At 42.2% G+C, this 25,926-nt stretch overlaps 1 protein-coding gene across 3 annotated transcripts in view; it reads right to left on the bottom strand.

The window, feature by feature from the left end:
- The window catches only part of AGBL1 (AGBL carboxypeptidase 1), a 285,385-nt gene that overhangs the window by 239,176 nt on the left and 20,283 nt on the right, over positions 1 to 25,926 (bottom strand). For all 3 annotated transcript variants that reach the window (XM_054077987.1, XM_054077988.1, XM_054077986.1), the window contains exons 3-5: positions 25,461 to 25,607; positions 23,907 to 24,038; positions 21,376 to 21,469 (exon numbers count right to left, since the gene is read on the bottom strand). In XM_054077987.1, the coding sequence (XP_053933962.1) occupies positions 21,376 to 21,469; positions 23,907 to 24,038; positions 25,461 to 25,607 (373 nt within the window). The remainder of the gene's footprint in view (positions 1 to 21,375; positions 21,470 to 23,906; positions 24,039 to 25,460; positions 25,608 to 25,926) is intronic.

Consider the following 25,926-nt stretch of genomic DNA (forward strand, 5'->3'; position numbering starts at 1 on the left):
AAGCTGAACTGAGGCATCTGTGTTCTCCACCACCTGGAGCAAGTTTTTGCCTCATCTCCATCCCACTAGCCCCACAGGAGATTTTATTTTTCAGTCATGTTCTGCTGGAGAAAGAAGATCCGTGTGTTCTAGCCTGACTTACTGCTATGAAATTTCAAGTGCCAACAGCTTATTAAATAAACACAGCTACAAAATCCTCCATGCCCAAAGATTCCTTAAAATGTAATCTCTTTACAAACCAATCCCCAAATAGAATCACATTAACTTCTATACCGAGACAATTATCATCCTGCAGCAAAATAGAAACACTTCTTGTCATCAAGCTGCTGTTCATTGTGTGCCCTAACAGCAGCTGAAAGAAGAAGAACAATTCAAGAGCTGTTTCTTGCTGATGTTGGGTCAACATCCCTATCTAATATCATTCTTTCATAATTAATTTGTCAGAATTCAGCAGCAGCATTACAAAGAAACTGCAAAAGGCATGCACACAAATAGAGATCGAACAGGAAATCTGCAGCTAAAAATCTCACCAGCAGAAGCACAGTCTCACTGCTTCTTTAACTCCAGCTAAACAGTGATTATTCAGCTGGTGGAAGGAATACTGTCATCCACCAGCTATTCAGCTTGCTCAGAAAAGGGGAAACACTACAGCCACTGATCACTCAGTCTTCTCCTGATCTAAAGTTTGGGATGAAGTAAACAGCTCTAAGCAAGTTAAAATTCCACCCAGAGCACCTCCCCAAAGCTCACACTCAAGTAGGTATCTGGTAAAGGAGACTGCATTACTTACCTGCGTTTGGAGGCTTAGGGTCACAGGCCAGCACAGCAGAGCGACAAAGGAACCACCAGAGTGTTTCTCGCTCCAACCGGGAGAGATCAAAGGATATCCTGTTGGCATCTACTTTTTTGGGGGGGAGTTGTTTATGACCATTGCAAAAAGTTTCAGTGGCACTATGGAACTATGCCACTATCAATATTAACGCTGCCAGGAAAACTCCCATCAGCAAAACAATCAAACCCGGATTCTCCAATTCATTTTGGGGTCTGTAAACCACATAGTATACAGACAACTTCACGACTTCTCAGAGGACACCAGACCTTCCAAGGCATATTCTCAGACGATGAAATCTCCCATTCCTACTATCTTTGACTCCCCATTATCTCTCAATCCATCGTAACAATTCCCCCAGAAGACCTAAATTCTTCCTGGCCACACCATAGCTGATCCTTTAACAGCCTGATTGCTTCTCTTCTCGAGGCTTGGAGGGACCTGGTCTGCTCAGAGTCAAGGGATAAAGCTATTTGTGCTTTTAATATGACCTGCTGGAATAGGTTTACAACAGCTTTGCCTTTAAAGCTGAGAAACTCAAGACTATGATAAAGATGTAAATAAAACCACTCAGATGGGACTGGGGGACAGAAAATTCAGATGTACTCTACAAAAAAAAAAATAATAAAATTAAAGGTGGTATCACCCAGATCCCATCACTACCACTCAGCAGAATCAGAAAATTTCATAATCACCACCTACTTCTGAAGTGACAATACAGACCTGCAGCTGTAGATATCTGTAATTCCCACATGCCAGACTAACAGCCTAGACACACCCTCATCTCAGCCTGTGCCTGGACATGGTACTGCAATAAAATAAAGCGGAACCAAACTAGTACATTTCATCTCTTCAAGTACTGCAATTCATCACAAGGATTCTGGTGCAGGCAATATGAGGTATTCGGTATGTTCCACAGCATGTAATCTACAGTTAGTCATAAGTAAGTGCAGACCCGGTAGACCTCAATAATATGCATTGCTTTAGAACAAATTTGGAAAGAACAAATAAATAATGGCATGAGGGTAAACTGCAAAACAGATAAAATAGGTTTAAGGGATAAAATGGACTTACCAAGAGTAGATCAAACCAGCCTAACTTGATATCTTTCTGTGCTAAGATAACTGATTTCTCTAGACAAGGGAAATGGGGTAGATCTAATTTATTTGTACTTCAATAAAGCATTTGATATGCTGCCACAATGGAAATTATTAGCTACACTGGAGAACGTTGGGTTTAGTGTAAGAATTGCACTGTGTGTAGGGAACTGGTTAAAGAAGCAATGACAGGATTTGTGCTGAAAGAGGAATTATTAGTCCGGAGGGAAGTTACGTGTCAAAGTCCTCAAGGATATTTTGAGACTGATCTTATTTTATCTTTTCGTTAATAACCTTGGCACAAAAAGTCAGAGTATAAGTATACTAACAAAATCTGCTGACCATGTAAAGTCAGAAGCTTCTACCAATAGCAGGGAGTTCAGAATACCTTTCAGGAATAACAGGAAGTTCTTGAGTTCTGAAGCAATAGAACTGTGATGAAATGCAATAGTTAAAGTACAAGGTTACGCATTTAGGGTTTATTTTCATAAGAATTGCTGTTATCAGCAGGAGCTCATAACCTCAAAATTAGTAGGACACCCTGGACCCATAAGCTCATTAGAAGATGAGCACAAGCATGACACAGTAAGATGACAACCACATGGACAGATGGGGCCTCAGGAAAGCCACTGCCAATGGAAAAGGAAAAGCATGAATGTTTTCATACAAAGCTTTGCCCGAACAGCTGTGTGCAGTGCTCAGAAAAGTGCTAAGCATTATGGTAACGAGACGTATCTCATGAGGAGTCTTAAAGATCAGTTTTCTCACCTTAGCAAAATGATGGTTGAGAGGTGACTTGATTGTTCTCCATAGCCACACTAGATGGGGGAGAAATAAACACTGAGGAAGGCAGAGAGCTACTTATGCTAAAGAACAAAGTTGGCACGAGGACAAATGGATATAAAATGGCCATGAATAAATTTCAACTGGAAATTAAAGGACAGTTTTTAAGCACTGGAAAAATGAAGTTCTGAAATATCCTGTTGGCAACAATGGGATGAACAACCTAATGACTTTGAAAAGGAAGCTTGAATTGCTTATAATGGGACCGTTAGGCTCAGTTGCCAATAAAGAAAGGGTCCGAAAAAAAGTGATCCATGAATGACTGTAGTCCTACATCCCTACATTTTAATCATAGATAAAATGGAAATTAAATGAGAAACTAGTATTCTAATCACAAAGTTTATTAGCCAGGCCAGAAAAGAGCAGGTGGACCAGCTTAAGCCAAGAGTCCAAATAATGGAGTTATCCTCTGGCCAGCAGTAGCCAAGGGAAGCATATAAGACCACAGTGAAGCCACAGTACTACAACTTATGGAACAGACTGACTCCAGCAGCTGGAGTCCAGAGACTTCATAAATTAGCAATGGTGCTTTTGTGAGGCATTACATTTTTAGCTCTTAGTTGAATTTACTTCCTTATATTTTCCTGGGCACATTTGAACCTCTGCAAACTCTTAGCACCCGCGATTATCCTAGGAAAGAAGTTCACACCAACACTGTGTAAAAAGTTATCTACTTGCATTTGTTTTAATTTTGGACTTAAATATCAGCATTGTACTTTACACTTTAAGTCAGCTGTCAGCAAGTATCCCCAAAATACTACCCATCCTTAATACTGAACAAATTCAAACATACAATAGGAAACAAATATGAAGTCATAGAAGACAATGCAGAATGGACTTTCACCAAAAAAAAAGTAACAAGCAGATGGATGCATCAACAGGCTTACAGCAAGCCAGGCAACTAGTCTGGCATCGGCACTTCTTAACACCATATAGCATCTTTTTTGGTATCAGAAGATATAATAAGATGAGTAACCTGGAACAGGAAGACAGACAGAAAGGAGACAATAAATTGTGCAGAAGGGCAGGAGGGGGGCAAGGATGATGATAGGAGATGACAATGATGTGAGCATGATGGGAACAAGAGGAAAAGTTTAGAAGCACAAGAAAGATGACTTAATGAGCCATATGCTAGACCAGAAAATTTGATAGCATGCCCAGTGCAGAATTCTGCATTCATCTTAAGAAGGAAAGAGGAAAAAAGAAGGAATCATTGAAAGACCTGCCAAATCTGTCCAGATGCCTTTGTCTGATTTTCTGCTCTTTGTAGCAATACATTAGTAAATTCTTAGCTGTTTTGTCAATCCTAGTACATCTCAAAGGAGACACTTTTTTATATTAAAAAAAGTATAAATAAAGTTATCCTATCTTAAAAGGCACAATAATAAATGCTCCTCCATAATCAGAAAACATTAAAAACTCCCTGTAGTAGCAGTTGAGACAGCCACCCTGAAGAATGGAAATCTTTGAAGTGTTTCCAAGTCAGCAGCTTGGATATCAGGGCAGAAGTACAACTAGCAGACAGATAGACAAATGCAACTTCCAAATCCTGTGCCTCGGAACCAGGAGGAACAACAAAGAAAAACTCCGCTTCCCAAGCCAAAGCACAATTGGATTATGCAGTAAAACCAGGCACAGACAAAAAGATATAGACAAAGAAATATTATGCCTAGGTCACCCTTTTAGATCAGAGCTGCTAGGACAGTGTTAGCTGGAAATCACTGCAGAGAGAGGAGGCTGAAAGCCAGGGTCTCTTAGGTTTTCTTCCTCCCCTCTAATCTCAGTTTACAGGTTGTTGTGCTGGGCAGTATGATGGACAACGCTGTCTCTTGGACAGATAAATTATTTCTGACCCTTCCTAGTGTTCAAAAAAAAATAATAGATTCGTGAAAATTAAAAACCTCACTACAGAATGAGGGGCTACTTGAAAGGATTTTAGTACTCATAGGACACATTGACGCTGGTGCCCATCTGTTCAGGACTGGCTTGGAACTACAGACAAGGACCAGAGAAACCAAAGACTGAACAAAGAAATGATCCAAAAGGGCTCTGCAAATCAGCACCCAAATGATTTAACCAGTCTTCCTCCTCTTGCAAGAGTGTACCTTTTATGTCCTTAAACACAAAATATCCTGTTCAATTTATTGAACAAAAGTTAATGACTTGGTCCTTCATTAAATACCCCTGCAACTTGATGCCTGATCTAATCCCTAATGGCCATCACACCTGGATAATAAAGACATAAAACACTACTTTTATAGACACATAATAAAAGGTTCTGCCCCTGCATGGCAATCCACACTGCTTCAGCCCGTGCTCCCTCCCTTTATCCTTCGGGCTGCTATTTTACTGTATACTCACTTGTTACTGTCATGTTTATCTGTATTATAAGCAGTGTGTGGGGCAGGGACCATGCAATATCTATTTGTACAGCATCTAGCACAATGGAAACCCTGACTGAGGGCTGAAGGTATTGCAGCTTACAGGCATAAAGCCCCTTAGATTCCATAGCCCTTGTCTCTGGGAAGAACGAGGTACCCTTGAGTGTACATATTGCCTGGCTGCATTTTGCCTCCAATCCCTGGGACTCATACTTAGCTACTGGAGTCTATACAGTTACGAGAAACTTACTCAAAAGACAATTTCACATTTGACAACTGAGAGATGTTTAGAAACAACAGGTAGGCACCATGGCAATAAGTGCTTTATAAATCCTACCAGAAGGTAGATCTCATCCAAGACAGATGCCTTGAATAGTCATTTCCCTCTTGGCCCAGATATACAGATCTTAAATATGCAGGCAGTTGTACAGTGATTTGTTTTGTTTTAAAGGCTTAAAATCAGCAGCTTCATCAGTTTTGGAAATATGAGTGGGCAAAAGCTGCTTATGCTCCTGGCATTTTCACAGCACTGCTGGTCTAGGACTTACGCAAAAGCACCCATCATCTCATCCACTGTAATACCAACTTGTTAACTAGACATTAATATGCATACTAAATGCAAAGCCTGCTCACAGCCTTCAGTCTCCCACACTCTGCCAGCAGGTGTAGTGTGGAGATCCAGCTGTTGTGCACAGATGTGCTTTTGGTGTAATGCTGAAGGAAAGGAAATAAAAATCACACACTCCTTTACTAAAGTTTACTTCAGTTCTAGTCACTAGCTTTTTTTCCTAGAAAAGCACATGCTGTCTTTAATACAAATATACATCTTCTATGGAACCTATTCTCTGTGATGCATTTCATTTTACTGAGTAGACTTAGTGAGTCAACAAAAAAAGAAAAGAAAAAAAGGTACAGAAATTAATTGTATGCTGAACAGTATTGCCTCCCCACCTTTAAAGATTTCTACAGCTATTAACTGTGAGAGGAGGGCTGCGAGGAAAAGAGTGTGCACAGGTTCCCAAGTCAATGCTAATAGTCAACAAGAACTAGTAGCAAGAGGGGTGACATTCCCTGCTCTTTAACCCTACAGCAGATCCAGGAATAAATTTTCTCCTGTCTTGCATTTTGGTGAAGTCAATGTGTCCTCCAAAACACAGGCTGACCCTTAGTAGAGAAGTTATAGTTGTGACGCTGAAACCACAGCTCTCACAGCGAATACAATACGCATGTCTTGGTTCACAGGTTCAGTTCAAATCCTTCACTATAGTATCTTCCAAACGCCTCTGCTTTTCCAGGAACCTGTTCAGTTAAGAGTAAAAAAGTACCAGTCTGCTATCCTCTTTCATCTCTGCCTCCCAGAAAGAAGAGTCACTCCAGGGTTATCCTCCAGTCATCCTTTCAAGTATGCTACCCTCTCCCTCTCTCCAAGTACAGAAGGAAAGGCAGCTGTATATTGAAAATTCAACTTACTCTTTAATTCTAAATTAAATTATCTCCAAAGTAGTAACAAAGAAGAACAAGGTACAGCAAATGCACTTAAATCCTTGCCAAACAAATGCCCAGGCATTGCTTACAACGTAGCGCAGAGCTGGCACTGCTTCCTCCAGCAGAAGCCATACCAGAGAAGATTTCCCACTCCTGTCAACTCCCTCTCCAGGGTCAGATGTCACCAATATGGCTGAGGCAGACTGCAACAGCTTGTCATTCATATCAAGATGAAGGGGCTGGAGGGATTGCGATCAAACAGGATTCTTAACAGATTCATCACCCAGGCAGTTTCAGGCTGGCAGTGTGAGAATCCACCTCTCCCACCCAAAGAACATATGCAGGGTGACTGAGAAAGGGGTTTGATGGTATCCTTGATTAAGAGAAGTGGTAAGGATACTCATCAAGGCCACATCTGCTAACAAGCACCAGCACAGCCCTACAAAAGATCTCATACACAATTAAAGCGCGTCAGCCAGTGAGGTTAAATCCCTCTTCTTTCTTCAGACAGCTGTCTTCCAATCCCAAATCAGTTACAAGTGACAAAGAGTCCAATGGTCCGTTGGCTCACTCCTTAGTCATTAGTTTATTCCATAGCTTACGAAATCACCATGCCTGGCAACTTTTCCACTGGAAAGTCTAAGGGCTAACGTGCACATTATGCTCACAGCAAGCAAGGTACTCAGTGCGTGGGGCAGAGCCTCAGCCCTGTTCTGCTTGCTTCTGGATTGTTCTGGCTCACGCCTTTCTGAATGCTATGTACATGCAGAGCAAGTGCAGGGAGAGAGACATAATTTATGCACCTGGTGAAACCCTGCTTACCGCACCATGACCCTGATGCTCACATCTCCGCAGGGCAACTAAGACTTCTGTCCTCATTAAGATAAATTGAATTATAGGTGTTTTGCCACTGAGGAGTCTGCGATGGTGAAGTATAGAAGAGAAGGTAGAGCCTGGGGGTACCCAGGGCTTTATGATGCCAGAAAATGAGCCTGCACCCATCCTATATTGCCTGCAAACAACTGCAAGGTTTTTATTTTATGGATACTATCAACTGCTAGTAGTGAGACATCCAAGAGCAGTTTGTGTTGCGGACAGTCCAGGTAGTGAGATATCCAACATCCTTGCTTGTTCCCAGAGCTATTTGAGAGCACAAAAGGGAGACAGGTTACAAAGTAATCAGGGCTAAGAGCTGTAGTTCTCCCTACAGTACTGGTTACTACAAACCATGTCTAAGGCAGCAGTAATCTCAGGGTACAACGTGTTTAAAAAGCACTTTGTAAAGAAAGGTGATTTTGGGCTGTAAAGCAGCAGTGTTTGGAACAGCAACCTTTACTGCACGTAACTAGGCTGCTGCAATGGATGGGAAATCTGAGTTTTCATTTCAGCCGTTTCTGTACTTTCATTGCTTAGGATTTTGAGCTTTGTTTTGTTTGAAGTTTCTGTTCAGTTGTTAAAAAAACGAAGCTAAACACCTTTCAGGGAAATTAATCTTAAAAATGTATAAAATTTAAGATATTTGAACAGGAAATATGAAACTGAAGGAGTGAGAAAGCATCATTTTCCTTGATCTCTACTGAGTAACAGGGCTGATTTCGTGGTAGCATTTTCTTTAAGCAAAAGCCAGATGCTTCAGAACAAAAGAAGGAATGACCGATATTGAACATAAGATAAAAACTTTGTTCCTTTCCATCTAATGATACTGTGTCCATGTTACAAGGCTCTAGAAATAGACACATCACTTTGAGTTTAGATGGCACTTTCCTTGCCCCATTGGTCCTGTTCTGTTGAAGTCCACCCATAAAGTCCAGCCAAAGGAAACTTAAAATCTTAAAACCTCCAGGGAAGAGAGCTGGCTTTCAGAGTTTCTTTGAACGTGCCAGAGCAAGAAGCCATTTCGTGCAGGTAAAGCTAATAAAATCATTCTCCTTGTGCTGCGTAACAAGATGCAACTTGCATGGTTGTGAACTAGCAATAATGTCATAACATGACCCTATAGCCCTAGTCAGTTCTGCCTATTGGCGAGTCTCCCTGTTGTACTACAGGGCCACAGTTTGAATGTATGAGTAATTGTTTACACATCAGCTGCAGCACTGACAGCACACAGTTACATCCGTTTTTGCAGTAGGGAGCAAGTGGAAAAATATCTCAATGCCAATTAATCTTGCATGCAACACTTTCCATTTATCAGTCTTGATGTGCTTCTCAAGTAGGCAAACAGTTTCCCTTGTTATGCACACAGGTCAGGCAGTCTCTATACCTCACTCCTACCTAAATCCCTGAGGGTGGTGGTCAGAGCTAGAGCTGCCTGAAAACCTCACACGCAAGTGGAATTTCAACAAAATATGTAGAAGATAATATACAGAAGCTGCCATCAGTTTTCTCCTGCTTTTCAACCATCTCTACTTTTCACCTCTTGCAATGATTGTGATCCCTCACACAGGTGCTCAGCTCTTCAGCACTGAATTTACTGTGAATTGGGCACTTAACAGCTTAATGGTCCTAACTGATGCTGCTGAATATGAACATTCTTGGCAATATTGGGGTATTTGTTTGTAAGCTGTGTGGGAACACAATACTGAGCTTAATTGGCACTATTAAATCCATCTAAAATAAGAGACCAACATATAAACACACTTGAGAAACACAAAGAAACATTATCTTACGAATTCACATTAGGCATCTTGACCTGAATTTAAAGGGCATTTTTATATCTAAACATACAGCTTCAGCAGGATTTTTCAAAGCCAGTTTGCATACCAAGGTCAGAATTACCTTTTAACTGTACAAGTTAGGCCTTTAACCTGCCGAGAGGCTTTCTGTTACAGTTGCATTGCCTTTCATCTTCACACATCTAAATATCTCTGAAAATGCAGACATCCACTCACAAAACTCTTCACCAACCGAGGTCCCTTCAGCCAACACCAACAGCCAGTTTACAAGAAATTTTTCAAATCTGTCTTGTATGCAAAAGAAAAGGCAGTTTTACCCACTCTGTGTTGTTGAAATAGAAGACTGCAAAACACATGTAGAATGGTGCTAGAAACATATTGTACTGACTAGATTTGCCGCAGGCAAATACAGTAAGCATGAAGTCTTTGGGAAAATAGATGTTACAACTGCAGAGCAGGGAGGAAAGATTATTAACTTGCCTGGGATTTTCAATAAAGGTATAGCAGGGGATAAAAAAGCCATCTTGGTATTTGTCTCCCCCTGCCATTCTATATTTTATCTTGCTTGACAGATGAGTGGGGGAAATGAGGTGGCTGTTGCTTTACTGTGTAGTATGCACACAGAGACACATCTTTACAGGAAAAAAGCCAGGGAATGGAAAGTGAGCAATCTTTCACTGCCCTGCGACAGCTTTCTTTACATAAGTTCTCCAAGCTATGATCAAAAGAACAGAAGAGTCGTCTGAGGACATGTGATCGGGTTCAAAATAAATAGGCTAGATGCTGCAAATGAGGCTGCATCCTCTGCAGAGGCTGTCTGCGCAAGCAGGCTGAACCACCATCCCAAAAGGCCACAGCCTCAAACACAGCAGCAGATGAACCACAAAGCCAGTACCCACTGTGAATTGGTCATTGTCCTGTCCTCATCTTTGTAGCTCAGGTAAGACACAAGTAGAACATCTCACTGCAGGAAAGGCAGCCTACAGGCTGCCAGTCAGATAAGGCTCTCTGCAACCCTGGTATCTCAGATATTTAGCATGTCAAACACCAACAACAGGCTATACAATATGGCAATGGGAATAGCATAGGTAGGGATTCTAAGAAAGAGAAGTTTAGTTTAGTTTATTAGTATGCTCAAGGGTCAGAGAAACAGTATTCTCTTAGCTCAATCATGTTGCCTTCCATAAAAGACTTAACCCAGCTGGTGACTGAAATCCAACATGCAGAATGCATTCAGACTTTGAGAAGATGAATTGGAAGACTACACCACCAGGGGCAGAGAAAGCACACCATCAGGTTTCACCCCACATCTACAAGCAATGATATTTGAGAGCAGGCAGTATGCACTAGCCTTGAGTGAAACGTAGGTCGCTGCATCATTAGGGAGCTTGCAAGGCTAATTGAAAGCCATCATCTAGCTGTTGAGTCTGGTCACATATTAGTGCTGGTACCTGTTCCTCACAACATTTAGCTAGAGGATTTTCAAGGAAGAAGAAATTAGTAATAAACGAAAATGCAGGAAATAGTGGGTCAAATTCTCCTGACACCCGCTGTTTCAAACCTGCAATGTCGCACTGGCATAACTGCAAGGCTTTCTGAAGCAGTGATTTGTAGAAGCTTAACTAATAAAAGTTAGTATATTTTTTTCCTCTCTTTCATTGGAGAGCTTCCATCTGACATAATCGAGACAAATTCTGGGATTTGTAAACAGGTCATATCAAAGCCAAGGCTGGTGGAATATGAGCTGTAAATTAAGCAATGAGGATAAATAATTAAGCATCACAGTAAAAGTTATGAGCATTATCAAGATGGTTTTTTCACATTCCCTGTTTTTCTCTGCAGAAAAACCTGGAAGATGGTGAAAGCTGGATTAACCGCAAATACATAAGCACAATTTAAAACAACAACAAACAACAAGGAGGAAATGAAGCCTTTGAGTAGAGAGTGAGAGCTGTTGTAAGATTGCAATCCTACAGTCCACACAAGGCCCGATCTATAATTATTTAACAGAGAAGAGGGAAGATCTACATGTAGGAATTGTGCCAAAGATTTAGGATGATTTGCTTTTTTCCTTCTGCAGTGGTCTGGCTGTTGCTGCAGGCTAACAGTAAAAGCCCGGTTTCAGAGCCATGACCTTTCTAAACTTTACAGTTCAAGGGGAGTTTCCATTCCAACCCCAGAGCTGCAGCCACATTAGGAGGCAGCAGCCCTGTGCTTCTTCACCAGCCACTTCTTCAAGTTTTCCTGTTCTCCCCTCCACGTTCCAAGCCCTGTCTCTGAACACATCCCAGAGCAGCTCAACTCAGTTTATTTACAGGCTTTACTGGCATTGCTGCCTTTGCAAGTGTTGACCTGAAGATAAAGTGAGCGAGAAGAGCCCTGACAGCGTTAGCAAGCCAAAGACCTGTGCTGCATCTATAGCGCTACTGATACAAAGCCTTCTCTCCCTGACAAAATTAATTTCACCTTCAGTTGGTAAATACTCTAGTATTTAAGATTTCTCTTTTATTCTTCCTAATCGATGTTCAGTAACTACGCACAAGTCTGAAAGAGACTGAAGACTTTGGAATTCTCTCCTGCCCGCTGGAAATGAAGGAGTCGTGGTGCCTCTCTATTGCTAAAACCAGCTACCCTGCTGCTGCTGAAGCTGGTGCAGCTCCAACAGCGCTATCAGGACAGGGAATCCTAGCGTAGAATGCCTGTTGCTAAGGGCTTTGATGCTGTGTCATACAACTCTGCTCAGGGCAGGTCTAATCACTGTTGCGCTTCAAAACCACTGATAGTTCTAGAGACTGGCTTACACTTCAACTGCCAGCATTACCAGCACTGGTGGAGCTGGAAAACAGCCACGACAACCCCAGGAAATTCTTAGGGCTGTTTCCCCTGTTAGGACAGCACCTGCCCAGGCCCAGCATTGTGCAAAGTTGTTGCTGTAGAAGCTCTACATTGAGGCTTCTTTTCAGTGCTTTTTCCACCAAATTTCCCTTATCTACCTCTGGACAGAAAGCTTTTGGGCAGAGAATTTTAAAGCTACTTCCTACCCCCTTCATAAGCGTAACAGATTTCTGGGTGGCAGGAGATAGGGCAACAAATCAAATGACAGGCAACGGGAAGGAGATTCCTGGGTTCTCATATGCTCTGACACACAAGTGAATGCTCTCAGCTTTACCCACTCAGTTTCTGGCTTTTATCAGAGATTCACATCACTATCCAACTCAATGATTTCCGACGGGGAATTCTTTGCCTCCTTGACAGAGGAGAAATGGATGCAAGCAAACAGGCAGGGTAGACATATGCCCACCACCTCTACAAGTAAATTCAGATATGTTTTGCTCAGAAATCCCTTCCCTTCAGTCCCCCAGGACTGTCTGATGCTTTCTGAAAGCTCTTGTAAGTTCACACAACTGTGTTGCTCAATTCTGTCCTCATTTTGCCAGCTCCACGTTCACCCCACAGTCCACTTCAACTGCATCCTCCTCAAGCATAAAACCTTTCAGAAATTTGCTACTGCTTTTCTCTCCTTTTTCACATTTCCTCCCCTCTCTACCTCTGTCCTCATCGAATGCCTTGGACACAAATGACTGTACCTTCACTATCCTTAGGAAGGGATTCGAAAGGTATCGTTTTAAGCGTATGTACCGAGCATATGAAAAGTACTATCGTAGGTGACTTGTCAACAGTAACACACCATGTTTCAGATTAGCACTTCAGACAGAGATCTTCTGTCTTCTACTATCAGACATTTTGCTTTTTTTACTCTTACAGCCCTATCGTGACCAGTGAAAGCCGCCTCTCTGCATCTCTAGATAAGGAATAGCTTGTCCATTCATCTCACAGATGATCCAGCCCCCAGAAGTCATGCCAAATCCTTCATTTCTTCCTAGATTGCAAAATATTCTGTAATCCTTCTAGTCCTGTTGTTATTTTTTGTTTAATTTAATTTATTCCCCTCCATTCCTTCTGTGCCATTTACAAAGTGCTTAGCATAACCAGTACACACCAGTCTTGACTTATCCTTCATTGGGACCAGCTACAAGGAAACATTTTTAACATTAACAATTCATTTAACTCTTGGAAACACTCTGAGATACAAGCAGGTATGGAATCATCTTACCTCCCATTTAAATAGAGTGACTGTAGTTTCTTTCTCACTTCATAGAGAGCTTCTAAGAGGCAATGCAATTGCAATGCAGTGAGGCACTCGAGTGTTAGCTTTAATCTAGCTAGCACAGAGACCAACAGTGAGATAGATATGGCAATGTGAATAATAGTCCCAGACTGGATAATATGTCCTAAGAAGCTTGGGTAGTCCACTCTGGAGGCCCTGCTGCAAGCCCATTAGTGGAATCAGGCAAATTAGAGCTAGGACAGAGAGACTCTCCCACTCAACAAGCACAGGACTGCCTGCAGTATAGGCATATCCAAAGCCATCATGTAAAGTCAGCCATGAATTGCATCTGCCAGAGCCACTGCTCTGCTCTTTCACACTGCGTGTGAGAAGTCAAGGACTTGAGAACAGGAGCAACTTGTTCTCGTACCGTCTTTCCAAATATAACCCCACTAGCTCACCAAAGGGGAAGAAATAGTGGGCAAGCAAAGAAAGGCTTTCAGCTGAAAGCATTTAGTCTTTTCCACCTGAAATAGAAATAAACACAAGCTATACCTAAAAGAAAAAAAGCAAACGTCTCTTTCAGAATAGCAATCTCACTAAGTGGGTCCATTTATAAACCAGTTCCTTCATTTCTCATGGCATATCAATTTAAGCTTAAAAATGGATTTCTCCTTATGCAGTGTTCATTCATTCACTGATTTTTTTATGCCACAGAGGCAGGTGAACCTGTGCTTAATCATGTCCTACCAGAGGCTACCAAGAGATGGCACCAGGGTTTCTGTATGCAACATGTTTGTCTGGCCACGTGGTATGCAACCCTGGTATAGTGTATTCCTCTCTGCTGAAATTCTTAGTTGCCAAACCTCATCCAAAAACATCTTTTTTCCCTTGCCTCTATCTCTCAATTTTTCCATTTCTTTCTTCTGCTGCTATTAATGGTACAATGCCAGTAAAGTATAATTCTGCAATGCAACCCTATTTACTCTACTAAGGAGCACTGCACTACCATTAGTCTGAAATGAGATTTTATAATTTATTATTAATATTAGAACAGGTCATTCTGAGAGAGAAACCACAGACACCATAAAAATAACAGAGAAAAAGGAACTGCATTAAACTGGGGCACCTTTGTCTCTAAGACAGTTTCTTCTATTGCAATGGCTCATTGCATTAAATTTGAACACTAGAGTTTATTTACTTATCTCAGAGATATACTCAGCTCTGCCTCATGTCATCCAAGATACTGGTCAAGTTGAAAAAAACACTCAATAAAACCAAGAATTTTAAAGACAACACTTTCCCCCCTGTTTCTGGGATCATCTCATTCAGAACAGTATTATACCAGTTTTATTTAGAAGGAATTCTAGGCCAAATCCCATGTAGATCAAGGGCAGATGGGAAGCATGTAATTTAGTTGTGACATAGCTCAAGAGAAATTTCAGCCCCTCTTGTGAATTTTCTACCAGGATCAAATGAACCAAATAGCAATTTGAGAATAACAGGCACTAAGCATTGATTAATTCTGACCACATTCCAACAGAATCGTATGTTAGTTTCCAATTAAATATCCAAACCGCTCAACACAATTAGTAGCAAAACACAGACTAACAAGAGGAATTAAGGGTGATTCGCTTTTGATCTTGTATCAGGAATCCTTGCCAAATAAACAAAGGCATAATGCTGTATGTGAAGCATTCCTCAAAAAGAATCAATCACAACAGCTACCGTATCAGGTTGCATAGGAACAAATCACCATGTTGGTGTGTTGAGTTTCTACTCTTTCTCAAAATATTGGCTGGCAATGGCCAAGGAACACGTTCTTCCGTTGAAGCAGAGAGCAACTGAATATTTAGAACAAACCATAAGATGGAATTTTAGCAAACGTATATGGTGGCCTACCAGCAAGAAGCCACCCAGGACTAAGGCTGAGGAGGCTACACTCCCTCTGCTTGGTATAGGACACATTTGCAATTAGATCTCTTCCACGTGTCTCTTCATCATTCTTAACAGAAGTGATAATTCTAGTATTCAGGTCATCCCTGCTAAGCGCGTCTTGTCTTTTTGTCTAAAATAGACATGCCCACTGCCATTCTGATTTCTTCTGTTGTTGTTAAGGTCACAGGAGATCACTTTTATAAGCATTTATTAATGTGGCAGCTTAGTCAATTTTCAACACCTACATTTTATCAAAATTAGCAAGGTGAGAATATAGAATCTCAGTTACGTGCAGACAAAACAAGTTCTATAAAAAAAAAGAGTAATACATATTTTCACATATTAAAAGCATATTTTGAAGAACAATACAGCTCTTAACTTAGATCTTCAGCCTTTGCATTTTCCTTGGTCAATCTGACACAATATCTGGTTAAATACAGACACATCAGAGTTGGGCTTTAAGCTTTAGATGTGCCTCTTGATCACCCTGACATACCTCTCTTCACTTGCATAAGCTCTGCTTTCAGTACTCCAGTACAAATCTTCCTCTCAGCTCTACATTGTGACAGAAATATAGGGCACAGGAATCACTTCCTGACCATAGCAATGGTGTCAACATTATTCTTGCATATTTCAGATTCATGCGTCACTCCCCACATCAAATCTGCCTCAAGTACACACCACCAAGGAAAAAGGGTTTGAACCCTTGCGCCAGCTGGAGAGGATTGCATTGTCCAAATGTCTCTCAGGAACCACCCACCTGACCCAGCCCTACATGGCCATCATGCTACTTCCAAATTACCCTCTCCACACTTATCCTTGCAGTCAGCAGAGAAAAATAAACACTTTCAAGCCATTTCAAGTTTCTAAAGGCAAAAGTTTGGTACAGGTGAAGACAACTTTGCTTCATTCTTCCTTTCATACATGAGGAGTCCAGGTATCCACCTCAGTTATATGAGATTATTTCCTCCCTTTAGTGGGGAGGGAGATTATCAGCAAGTGTTTGAGGAGATGGGACTGTTCAATAAGCACCAACATAAGAAGAATTGTGATCCAATGTCAGCAGTAGGCAACACTGGGCATGAACAAAGGCAGATAATTTCTGCATGTCACATTTTCTACTGAATTAATTTGGCAGCATTCCCAGACCTTTTTTATTCGCTCTCCACTTTTAATTAAGTAGTCAAACTTTACTGGAACAGCCTAGTGCAGAAAGCCAAGTTTCGTGAATATTCACAGAACGGAGAGTTTAATTCTGACGAATACTCATTCTTGTTGCAATCTCTCTTATGAGGTTTATTCGATCACTTGTGATCAGCCAGCTCTGCTCGGTGAGGTAAGTACATTAACTCAAAGAGATTTGAGAACCAAAGACTTAAAGACTCCTTAAAATGCTTTTTTAAAAGACTGCAGAAATAATTCTACCTACCAACCTTTTAACAACAGAAAGTGATAACATTATGGAGGTAGCAACTCCGGCACAAGTCACATCCACATTTGCCATTTTATAAAACACAGGTATTCCTCATATGAAAGAATCATAAATTCTGCATTTTTGTTCTTACTCACTTCGATAGTTTATATGCAGCTTGAGCAGCCCTAGAGAAGGCCTGTGCAAGACAAAGCCACAGACAACATACGGTCTTCAAAGCTATCAATTTGACCTGCCAGCAGTCTAGGGAGAATGCCTGATGCTTGGCCACCTGGAGACAAGTATCATGCAGAAGAGATTCAGCTCCTGGTTGGCCTGAGAGCGAACATCTGCCACTATCACATTCCACATCCATCTGCCCACAACACATCCAAAATATCTCTCAGAAAAAAAGTAAGTTGGAAAAATGAGCAAGGGTGTTGAAAAGGACACTAAAGTAGAAGAAGGGTAGAAGATACAGAACACATGGGGAATAAGTAAGGTAGAAGTTAAAGGGAGCAGGGGTCATTGCACTCTGTGGGGTTATCGAGGATGTCACAGTAGAGAAGGTGTTGATGGAATGAAGATTTGAGCATCCTACACACACGTTTGTATCAAATATCCCAGTTACTGACATAAACAGAACTGAGAAAACAGAACATCATCTGGCTTTATTTTAAACTGCCCCTATAAAAGGTATTAGAAAACTTTCTCTGCAGCACAGCATCATGAGAGATGAGCAAGACAGTCTACACCTTCCATCTCGCTTGGATTTTATAGTCCTTAACTCAAGAGTTTTCTAAACCTCAGCAAGTTTTGCTGTTTTTCCATGTGGTTTTTGCTTCAGATATGGATCCTGGAGAGATGTACACAGTTATGGCACCAGCAACCTGAAGATCTCAAATGCCTAACTAAGACCAATAAAGTCCATGAGTCACAGTCTCGGGGGAATCAGAGCTACTTGGCATGCACCCACAGAAGGTCAGTTGGAGCATGGGAGACTATTTCTAAATAACCCAGAGCTTTGCCACCAGGAAAAATAAATAGAGTTATGTATCTTGTTTCCACATCTTAGCTGGCTAAATAAATAGCTCTCACAGTGCACTCACCAGGGCAGATTCTTAAAGTGACCTTGGTCCTGCTGCTGCCCAGGACCGGAGAATGTGGGTGTATCCACAAGAGAAGTGGTGCATTTTTAATGCTACATTGCTGGCAGCTGATCAAAGAACAAGAGTAATCTCAGCCCCCACAGTTGCCAGCTGTTCCTTCCCAGCAGCAAGGCAAATCATGGTGGCACATAGTTATGAACAAGAGAGAAGGTATCAAGGGCAAATACAAAGGAGGATCAGAAGCTTGCTGGGAGGACATTAGAGTTTTCTTCTGTAGGCAGGATACAGACTAGTGTTCTCTTCAAGTTCCATACTGATAGCTAAAGACAGTTTCATAACCAACTACACCAAAATAACCAACTCCAAATTTCAGCATAGCCACAGCAACTTTGGGAAGAGCCACACCAGTGTTAGATGACCAGAAGCACGTGCTGAGCCGAACAAAACACATCCCCACTTTTAGTCTTTCTCATCCATCTCAGAAAACTCATCCATAATCTTCACCCCACAGTCACCCTACAGATTTTTAAGAGCATGTCAAAAAGTGAAAGGACATTTCTACATGTACATACCTCTGTTTTATGATGAACTGTAAAGATGCCTGGGATTTTCAGATCACAGCCATCCCAGGCATTCACTGATTCTGGGAAAGATGATCTGTAACCCACCCTGCAGTCTGGACTTGTGGTGTCAGGACCTAAATTCTCATCAACAACATCTCTTGAAGCCACTTTCCCCAGTAAAAGCACTGTTTCCAGACTATAAGCAAGCATAATCTCTAATGAATAATAAGAAACTGGTGCCTTCAAATGGGTTGCAAATGTCTTTTAAAAGAAAACAGGTTTCTGTACTTCTTCTTACATGAAAGAGACTGCCTAGACCTCACTGAGCTCTTTACCTCCTCAGCAGCTCCTTAGTTATTAAATGAAACAAGCAGCTTTGAGCTCCAGGCAGACCAGCTGAGTGGCTACGAGGCCTCAGCTGATTCATGGTTCTTGCTCATTAAAGCAAGTGTAGGTGGGAGCCAAATCACCATTTTGTGTGAGCTAGGTCCCAAGAGAGATTTTATCCTTTTTCCACTCTTACACAAATACGCTTTAAAAAGAGCACAAACATTTTAGGAAGAAAAAGGAAACGAGGAAATCGAACTAGCAATGAGGAAACTCAGGTAGACAACAATTAATGTATAAGATAACTTTTTTCAAAGTGAAAATAAATCCAAGCATTTCAACAATAAACCAAATGGTTTATTAGCAGTAAAACTGGAGTTTTATTAAGGGAAATTTTAAGTTTGCATTTTCTGTTTTGTGTGTCCCAAATGTAAAAAAAATGTGCACAGAAGAGTTCAAAACAATTCTTGTACCTCAGATAAAAGGAAGAAAACAAAATATTGTACATTGACAATATCAAATCATTGAAATACAAAACCATTGTGTTTCTCTGAAGGCTATTTCTTTCACTTTCTGCTTAGAAGCGAGTATTCTGGACTGCTTTACAGCTTACATTACAACAACCCTCACCAGCACTAGCTGCATCTCCAAACGAATCCAGCAAAAAGCCAGGCTAGAAATGTTTTACAGATATCGAGTTCTCCAATTCCCTCAGAGGAAACTGCAAACAGAAAAAGCAGCTTTGCCCAAAATTTGTTTAAGAAACCTGTCCCATTGCTTAGAACCGATACAGGCCCAAGTCCCATTACACACAGATTCCTACCTATGAGGCCATCGCAGAACCAGAATTAACTCTAGTCTAATCACAGCCAGCACTTCCATAGGAAGAAAACCAGGGAGTTGAGTGGAATTTGCTTACATAGTTAAACACAAGCATGGACTCACCAATTACTTTTTGTTGCCTTAAATGTCAAGACCAGCTTTGGGTCTAACTCATCCCTTTCTTATACAAAACCTCCCCGAGTCTCAAAATTCAAGTTATAACATGAGACTTGAAGGGGAAACTTGGAAGGTGCTCATATGTCCTAGGAATTATAACCTATTGATAATATTCTCTGAATTGGGTAATATCCAAATGTCTCTGTAGGAGACATCCTGATATTATACTTTTGGACAGATCACAAAGGAATCAGAGGTGCTCTGGTTAAGAGAGAACTGAAATTGTGAAGCAGTTCCAGGTAACTCACGTGATTCTAGAAAGCCAGAAATGCAGACAAAAGTGGGTTAGCTTCCATTAATAAGGAGGCTGCAGGAAGAGGTGCACCTACTAAGCCCACTCAAACGTCTTATTTAGCAAAGCAAACTGTTCAGATTTTGTTTATAGCCCCTGACAGGCAGGCAGAAGAACTAGAATAATGCTGCATTTAGCAGACAGTACCATGTGTTGACATGCGAGTTCATAACTTGTGGCTAATAGGAAATAATTCAAATTCCTTCCCATGCAAGGTATTGTGTAACTTGGGACATTGGGACAATTGGTATCAGTCTTTGATGGTACCAGCAGGATGGACATTGTTTACTGGTTCTCTCATCCAGAGTCATTGGGCCCCACTTCAAGCACAGCTAAGCAAGTAGTGGTGAAACTGTTGTGTCATGTCTGTTCATCCACTTTTCACCTACAGAAAACGCTCAATGTAAAGATGCTTCCCCAGTAATCACCAGCCATGAACAACCACATCCACGTCAGGTCTATGCAGAAGCCAAAACTAACACAATGAAGCCATGTCCTTGCTGAGATGTGCATGAACAAGTAGGGACTATGTGCTCCACAAGGCAGTGAACGTCTGAGGGGAGGAAACTGGCAGGTTCTGTCTTACTGAAACAAATGTGATTGTGTGGGCACAGGTCACAGCAGTAAATCCTGCCTCCTATTTGTAATGAGCAAGCCACAGAAATATGTTATGTCCTTCAGTGGATGTTTTCCATATTACAAAGTTTGCCTTGAAAGGCATCCGAGGACATGGTCAGAATGGACAACTCGAGGACTAATGTTCAGCATTAAAATGGAGATATAAAATGGACTTGCTGTCTTCAGAAAAATGCTATTTGAACTATTTGGGATGGGCTTAAAAACAGATCCAGATTAATACTGGTAAGAACTGTCATGCTTCAAAAATATCTTGATGACCAGGTCACAACTGTCTTCAAAAGGAGGATGATGCAGCACTGTCACAATTCCACTATACTTTCCCCCAGGCCAGTGGTGGCAGGAGGTTCTTCCTAACGGGTAGGCAGGAGTGGTTCGTCTGCTGCCAGCATACGCCTCTCAAAATCCAGTTCTGACTGGGAAATGAAAGACAATATCTTGCAATTAACCTATCATCACTGTATAGGGTATACTGCAAGTAAATGGCTACCAGCATGTATCGTATGATGAATCACAGCATTAACTTGTCCTTCAGGAAATTACTTCTGCCTCTTAAAAAGCCCTGCAGATTTAAAGTGAGTGGAAACTATGCATCCATTTCTGATTTCTTTGCCTCTTCAAGTGGAACCAAAATTTTATTTCTTGCTTTCCTGGAAAGATGAGTTCCCTTGGGGCTAGTGCCTACCTGACTGTCCTGACGTGTCTCTTGCTGTAGGGAGTGATGACTTTGAAAAGCAGCTCCATGGTTCCATTGGTGCCAAGTGTAGTACCCGTGGTAACTAAGCCAATAAAAGAGAAAAACAATCAGATCTGAAGTAGGTCATCTGCAACGTTGTGTTTAGAGGTGATGCAGGGAAGGAGTAACGGCCCTCAGCGCTACGAGCAGATTTCTCCAGGCTACCAACTGGACTTCACAGGTCATTTTACGAACTCAGAAACAGAAGCACAGGACTGTCCATGGACACAACCTGAGCCAAAATCAGACACAAAACCAGATCTCAGATTCTGCAGTTCTTCCCCGAGTTCCCCAAAGCCCCTTTTCCTGTAAATATCGTACTCCCTAGAGAACAAATCATAGTTAAATTGGGCCATCTCCCAGCAAAATGTCAGAGCTCAATTTCATCCTACATTTCCTACAGGCAATTCCATGAAGACAATTTATTTCACAGGGGCAAGGAGGGCAGAGTTTTATTTCTGCACTGTTATTTCATAGTATGGAAGTGGGGGTTTGGGGGAGGAGTGCTTCTGAATGCAGCTTAATTTCAGGTAGGACAATTTTACCCTTAATCCTTTACTTGCTAACATACTGGGAACTTTTATAGATAGATTTTGCAATCAATTCCCAGAACGGCCAATGTATAAACCAAGTGCTTAGCCAAGCCTCCCCACTATAAGACAGATTTTCTGTGTAAAGGAGGGATGAATAAAACCTGAAATATTAAATGCAAGTGAAGAAGGTGAAAAGATCAGTAATCAACAGCAGCCAGAGGGAGACCTGGCTGGCTGACTGCCCACTGCTGGGTTTTAGCTGTTTTGTAAATATCTCCCAGTGGTCATCAGAGAGCTGCCAGAGGGCCCATCATCTCCTGCAGTCCTACTGTGTCCCCGCCAAGTTGTGCTGTGATGGAAAGCTTTGCAAGGCTTGCCAGCTACTTTTACGCTAGCTGGTAATTCATTAGAGACAGGGCAGTAGACAAGGCTGCTTGAACTTATCCTTCCCCAGAGCAGGACGTGGACTGCCACACACAACTGGTGGCAGAGATTGTGGAGGAAGCAACCCAAAGCAAAGAACCAGTGCATGAGATTGTGACAAGGACTCATCTTTTCTGGTTTCATACCTAAGTGCTCTCAGAGTTTTATACACTTCTGGATCCTCTCTAGTTCCACTCCATAAAAAGAATTTTCAAGGTTGGAAGCATACAATCTTCTCATTTAGTACCACATCCACACAGACTTTCACCTAATATAACCTGCAGCTTCCTACCCGGGCCAGAAAGCCCACTGAGGCAAAGTTACTCGTGAAATTGGGAAGCAGATCTGGACAGTGCCAGAGATACTTGGACAGTAACAGAGATGCTCCAGCAAATGAGCAGAGTGGGAGTTCTGGGGTCTGACATTAAAAGAAAGGCAGCCAGGCAGCAGTATGCATCCTAAAACCTCTGCAAAAACTGCAGCTGAGTTGGGATGCAGGTGCACTGAAGCAGGGAGCAAGGAAGGGTGTAGATCATCATTTTGGGTGGGAGGCAGCACAGGGTTACTACACAGCTGTGAAACCCAAATAAAGGCACGTTTCAGCTTCTGGCCTTGGCTATATTTTCAGTCACACTCAGCCTTTCAAATGCTGCTTATCATAGGGAGAGGGGTAGAATGTTGAGGCTTGGCTGCTTGCCTGAGAAAGCCCGTTGCATGAAGCTAGCTCCTGTACAGAGGGAAAAGACCTGCAGGGCTGGGCACCAGGAGTACTAAATCTTAGGATGCACATAGCAGACTGCAGACAGAACGACTGTCAAGAGATATCTGCTGGGTGAGGGGCATGGGGAGGGAGAAGAAAGGGTTAGAGTGAGCAAAGGGAAATTTGTGCTGACAATTTCAGCGCTCTATAGCAGGAAAAGCCTGTGTGAATCTGTAATGATCCTCAGAGAGAATACTGGAAATCCTATTGCTTAAATCATTCAATATGAGGGGATTGCCAAGCAAGAAAAGCTGGGAGAGTGCAAGGTGGGGACGAGGGGAAGATACTAGACAGAAGACCAGGATCTAATATATACATCCTAAGGGACCTTAAATAAATAACTGATTTCTGTCTCCTTCTGTTTCTTCACCTGTATTTTCCTCCTCAGTGGAGCTGCTCTGACGATCAATATAATCAACGATAGTGAGACATTTGGCTGTTATGGTAATGGGAAGTGCATAGAGACTTAAGGCACCTAAGACTCAGAGCAAAAAGAGTTGAGTGTCTATAGTCTAGAATAGGACATCATTGCAATGATTATTTTTCACTACAGCCCTTTTATTTTCATAGTCCGCAGATTAAATACACTGTAAAGGCTCTGTATAAGCCTCTTGGGAAGTACCTCTTTCTGTGGTTGTTCTGGCTTTTGCGCCCGATTCTGTGTATTAACAGCCCACACAGGCACTAAGCTTCATCAGGAATGATGTTTGTTTGCACTGAAATGAATAAAAAAAAGAGAAAAAGAGGAAAATCCAGGCACTCACCATTAGAAGCACAAACCCGCAGGACCCAGAGGCAGTGGGTGAGATACAGGTGATGGCTCAGATTTCTTCTTGCCAAGCCGAGTATTATATCAGTTGCTTCTGCTTTCTGCACTTTCAGCCCAAACTTCCTATCTGTGAAAAGCAAATAAGAATCAAACTATTAAAAAGAACAAGTCTCTGCAGTAGTGCTGATAAACATATCTGTAGTAAATCTTACAATTCAAGATCTGATAATAAAGGCACTTAAATGTATCAATGAGTTAGACCAGCGTTATTCTCAAAACAGGAAAGCCTGGGATTTACCTAGAGTCACCACATACAAATCGTAGAATGGTTTGTGTTGGAGGAGGGTTTGTTTGGCATATTGGACCCTCTGTTCCAATTAGAGAGGTGTCGCCTGCAACGTTAACCTGTTATTTTTTCCTCATGATGGTCGTGATAGAAGGGTGTAGGCCTTTCGGACTTTGGCAACACCTCTGATGTAGACAGACCATCATTATCAATTGACTGACCTTCCACATCCTGATCCTCATAGCTGTTGTATGGAGGCACCTGGGAAGGTAAGGTAGGCAAGGAATTCACCTGTCACCCTGAGCATGTTCACTCCTTTCTTTTAAGCTATTACCTTCTGCCTTTTAGCTGGAGAATATAAGATTTTTTCTGGTACTTATTCCTGGTTTTGGCTCAGGGAGGAGAGAGTATGGTTCCACCAGCCTCTGTCTTTCTCAGACTCCCTAATGCTCCTTAATCTTTCTTCTTCCTCCCACAGCTCTGCCACTAGGCTGAGCAAATTGTCTCCTCGGTCACACACGCCCCCCCCAGCTGTTCTCAATACTGCCATCAGTTACTAGGGAAAGGCTCTGGCACTCCCTGCAGCCCGAGACCTGGATTGCTGCATGGTTTTATGGGAGCTCTGTCTCAGTCACTACATCCATTAGGATGAGTGCAGGGGCACAGCTTTCTTCTGGGTGTATAGCATAGCTAAGCCCCTTCTGAGAGCGTGATGACCACCAGCTGCGCTGACCTTCAGCTGGTAGGGTGATGAAGCCCTTCTGTGTGAACAGCCATGGCACACTGTCCACAGTGCTCCTGGTCACCAGCACACCCTAAGCCACTTTGTATAGGTGTAGGGATGACCATGGTGGTTCTGGCAGTGCCCACACCTCATCAGTGTCTCCGGCAAGAGTAGCCACCTCCTGGTGATTCTCTCAGCAGCTTTGGTGTTTCCTTGCCTCGGGAATCGCCCCCTGTATGTCAAGCTCTGCCACTCTGCCACAGTCTGAGCCAACAAAATTAAGGGAAAACAAGATAAACTTTCTGCTGGTGAGGCTCTTAGCCATGCAGACATCCCAACACAGAACACGGATGAAACCTGTGTAACAAGCAACCCTCCCTGTCTTGTTGTAGAATATCTGCCTGGCAGAACTGCAGACAAGGAGCACAATCCAAAAATAAACTTATTGCTGTCTACCAGGCACATCCCAGTGCTGGTTATTGCTGGAGCTGTTAGTTTTAAGCTCCCCAGCCAAGCCATCCCTCACCACTCAGTAGTACCTCGTTGGCCAACCCTGGCCAGCAGGCGAAGCAGGGGCAGGAGGATGCTGTGGTCAGGAGGCTCAGTCCGGGCAGCAATGGCAAGAGCCTGAAGCAGTGCCTCAGTGCCCCCTTTGCTGATCACATAGTGAATTCTCCGGCCAGTCCCTGGGGAAAAAGAGGAGAGACTCTTCTCAGAGCATCCCAGCCCTCAGCTGTAGATAACGCAAACCCCACATGGAACACACAAAGCTCCCATGGCCTTCCCACAGTGTTTTATTGCTGTAAACCCAAGGGCATTTGTAGAATTGAGCACGGCTTTCAGGTGTCTCTAGCCTGGAGACACGGCCAGTGGCTGCATGGTGAAACCAAGCACTCTGCTTCCTGCTCTGGCAGTAATTATCTTTACAAACTCATGTCATGCAGAAGTTTTTTTATTGTGCATTGAAATGCAGCAGAGAGGAATAAGCAGAGACACCAACAGATT

This window comes from Cuculus canorus, chromosome 12, assembly GCF_017976375.1.
Source record: "Cuculus canorus isolate bCucCan1 chromosome 12, bCucCan1.pri, whole genome shotgun sequence".
NCBI lineage: Eukaryota > Metazoa > Chordata > Aves > Cuculiformes > Cuculidae > Cuculus > Cuculus canorus.